At 53.4% G+C, this 3,756-nt stretch overlaps 1 protein-coding gene across 1 annotated transcript; it reads left to right on the forward strand.

Moving 5' to 3' along the window:
- Positions 1-230: 230 nt before the first annotated feature.
- On the forward strand, positions 231-2,196 carry SAPIO_CDS2914 (uncharacterized protein; the record flags this gene model as incomplete). The annotated part of the gene is made up of 3 exons (XM_016785820.1): positions 231-945; positions 1,011-1,373; positions 1,445-2,196. The coding sequence occupies 3 exons, from the start codon at positions 231-233 to the stop codon at positions 2,194-2,196; spliced, it is 1,830 nt and encodes a 609-aa protein (XP_016644602.1).
- Positions 2,197-3,756: the final 1,560 nt, after the last annotated feature.

The raw sequence follows: 3,756 nt of genomic DNA on the forward strand, positions 1-3,756 counted from the left end.
TTGTGGCGCCGGTCAAACTTTAGTTCTTGATTCGGGTCCTCACACTAAGAGACTTGAGGTTCTGCGCCCACCACAGAAAATCCGGTGTGGCCGCCCCCCTCTCTCTCATCTCTGGAGCCTCCGCCTTAGCCTCCTTGCAGGGAAAGGCCGTCTTTTGAACTTCCCCAAACGCTAGACATTTCCACAGCACGTACGGTTCATAGTAGTGTGCCCCACCGTTGACCGCTCCAATGGATCCTCACCATGGCGCCGCGCAAAACTTGCGCGCCGCTCGCTCCAAGCGCAGCCATGTCATGACTTCGCAAGCGGGCGGCGCCGCATTCTCCAGCTCGGCTCACCTGGAGGCACCAACCGCCACTTTATCCTCATCCTCACCTCCTCACCGGTCATCACCACGACGTCCATCCCTGGGTCCAAGACGCAAAAGCCGAAACTCGGCCCCTGCCGTGCCTACTCTCTCGATATTCCCCTACTCTTCCTCCTCATCCACTTCTTCTCTCTCCTCCTCACCCGGCTCAACGGCAACTTCTACCGCAGTCCCCATCGCCCTGCCTTCGAGACCGCTGCGAACCTCCCTGGCTAGTCGGGGCAGCGTGTCTAGGACAACCAACCCGTTCCTCCTCGAGACTTCCTCCTCTTCGTATCTCGGTGAGGATTTCGCGTCTTTCTCGTCGTCGCTTTCGTCCAACTATTCCTTTGCGCCCTCGAGTTTCGCTTCGACATGCCCTCTGGGCTTGTCCATGGATGAAGAGACCGCCGAGTCCTCGTTGTCTGAGCCGGATCCCGGGTTGGACTCCAAGATGGACCCATTCGGCAGTGCCAACCTGTACAGCGTCCCCGTTGGGACGAAGGTGAAGCAGTTTGTCGGTGAGGGCTCGGCCAACGTTGTTATCGAGTTGGATTTGCCGGAGGGGACGTCGGCTGCGACGAGGGAATTTTTCGAAGGTATGTTGCATGCGCAATATTTTGTGCTAAAATTAGAAACAAGAGTCGTTAACACTGAGACGCAGGCAAACTCTTGAGGCTGCAAAAGGTGTCAAGGAAACCCGAAAAACAGCCTTACCCCTATCCTGTGCAGTACCGCTATTGGAGAGAGCGTATTAAACCCATGTTTTCGGAAAAAGATGACCTCGTCAATATCGATCTCGTTCGTCTAGGGCCTGGAGGATCGAATCTTTTGAATGACGTTGACGATTTGCTGGCTCTGATGGATATGGCAACCTCGAGGAGTAGAGATCAGGCCCCCCCCGCAGATATAGAGGCCACGGTCAAGGCTCCCGAAGAGTCTCCGCTGAAGAAGAGGAAAAAGAAGTTTGTTGGCTCTAGGCTTGCGCGCGTAGAGTTTGGCATGCTTGTGGACGACATGCGAATTGGTACGTCATTGAAATTCACCAATGCTTCCCCTTTCATTCATTGAGCGTGTGTAAATCTAACCAATACACAGACGAGAGCGAAGGCATCATGATTGAAGTCAAGCCAAAGTGGCTTCTCCAATCACCCAGCGCCCCCACTGACGCCGTCCGCTGCCGAACCTGCGCCGTCCGTCTCCACCGCCGCCTCAAGGACTCCTCCTACGACGGAGCGCACCTCCCATGTCCGCTGCTTATGACCTCTGACCGTTGGGAAGACCGCAGCCTCTTCGTATCCCGGCTATTCGGCGACGAGGAGCTCGACGAGTGGTACGTCGCGCCCTTGCGCCGTTGGTTCAAGGGCGTTGCACCTTCGCGACCCAAGCGCCTCATCACCCAGGTCCGCAACATGCAGCGGCAGCTTGACCAGAAGGGCCCCCTGGGCTCCAACGCCGATGACGAGCAGTTCCGCCTCGCCATGACACTGCGAGACTGCAGCGTGTTTCTGAGAGTTTTGCGCAGACCCGGCGGGCAGGCCAAGGTGGTGGCCAAGATTGCCGACCTAGACAAGAAGAACTCGGCTGCGAAGATGGATTGGTGGAAGAAGACGGAGCTAGACCTCGTTAAGGGCGGTGCTTATTTTGCGGAGTATCGCGTTGATGTCGAACAGGGGAGGGTGGTCATCGCGGGGACGGAGTGTCATATGGAGATGGAGAGGAGGAGAGCGAGGAGGAAGAGTGAGGCGAAGGAACGCCAGCTCCAGGGTGAGCTGAGACTGAGGGAGGGCATGGAAGAGCATCATAATCGGCTCATTCGGGAGTGCGATCTGGAGAAGTATGTTGTGTGAGTTGGGAGCACTGAAGCTACGCTGGGTGTAGCTTGCTGGGTATGATTCTAGACGAAGCTTTTCGTTTTTGTCGTTTCTCTCTTTTTCCCTTTCGTTTCTCTTGGTCTCGGCATGGGTAACGGTTCAGGATATCATGTGTATGAATATTGCATGTGGACACGGCACTGCATGGGGCATGTAGACGGTACGGTCATGGTGATAGATACCCAAGATATATTTCCTCTTCTCTCTCATTCCCTGTCTTTCATTCTTTTCCTTTTACCGCGGGTTGTTCTTGGCTTATAAACGGCAGGTGTTGGGGGTGTATTACACGATGGATTTGTTTTGCATATTGTGATATTTCCCTTGCATGTGAGAGATGGGGAAATGCCTCTCGGGTTCACAGGTATCTCAACCGAGTAGATTCCGACTACAATCTAGAAGAAGATTCTTCATGGTTTATCTCTTCCAGGCCTCATTACGTGCTCTAATAGAACGAAATGATTGCAATTGCAAGATGCGTAGCTGCGGGGAGAGGAGTTCTTGCAACCCGAGGTTTCCAGCTGCGTGAGTGTGTCTCGATAGCTCTCCTTGCCTTGCTTAGAGATAAAGACCTAGACTACCCATGCGGAATGTTGGAGAGAAAACGGGGTTTTCTTCATTTCACTCATATGGCTCCTTGACCCTGACTCAACAGGAGCGCAGAAAGACTGCACGAGCGAGTAACGCTTTGGTGAAGGAACCCATCCCGGAATAGTTTGGGAGTTTAAGCTCTGCTACAGTCGGCATACTTTGATGTCCGAGCGGGGACGGGACGGTGCTGGCTCCCCTAAATAGTGTGTTCTTTGAACCTGATTTTAATCACTATTTGCGCCTCCCGGGGCTCTTCAGGTCGTTCCTCGACGCGGAAGCACACCATTATACTTCGTACTCTATATAAATTTCAGCCAAGGTAAGTCGCAAGGGCCAATTGGCCCGGGCCAGTTGGCTTGGATCACGATGCGGCTCCTGGTGATGGGATGGGGGCTTCACATCATAATACATCTCGGACCGAATATTGTAAACGTGCTCTATTCAGAAGACAAGGAAACGTTTGGGTCTGGGAAGAGTGCTTCGTGAGTCAATGCGACAGAGCATGCTTTCCTTCAATCCGGGTGTGAATTGAGGTGACCGGGGACGCGGAGGAGTAAGGAGACCGACTCTTATCCTCCCGGTCTGTTGCCCGGAAAATTTTCGCGGCCGGGATTTTACTGGCGTTGCTATCTTTACCATTCTGCGCCCCTTGTGGCAGAAGCTTTGGCCCTACAACTGCCGTAAGAGGCAAACCCGACGTGGTTGGAACGCTTCTTTCGTCCGAAGAACCCAAGCATCGAAAAATGGGCAGACAGAATTTATGCAAGTACCAAGCAGGCGTTATGAACGAGTGGCTCTCAGTGCATAGACTTGTACAGAGTAAGGCCATTCTGAGGAACTAACCTACACTAGACCATTTAGGGAGAACGATATCGTGACTGGACCTGAACGAGTGGGGATGGTGCGATATCGAGCGCGTTTTTGCTCTTCTTTTTTTCATCTTGGCTC

This window comes from Scedosporium apiospermum, assembly GCF_000732125.1.
Source record: "Scedosporium apiospermum strain IHEM 14462 chromosome Unknown SEQ_SAPIO_0087, whole genome shotgun sequence".
Lineage (NCBI taxonomy): Eukaryota > Fungi > Ascomycota > Sordariomycetes > Microascales > Microascaceae > Scedosporium > Scedosporium apiospermum.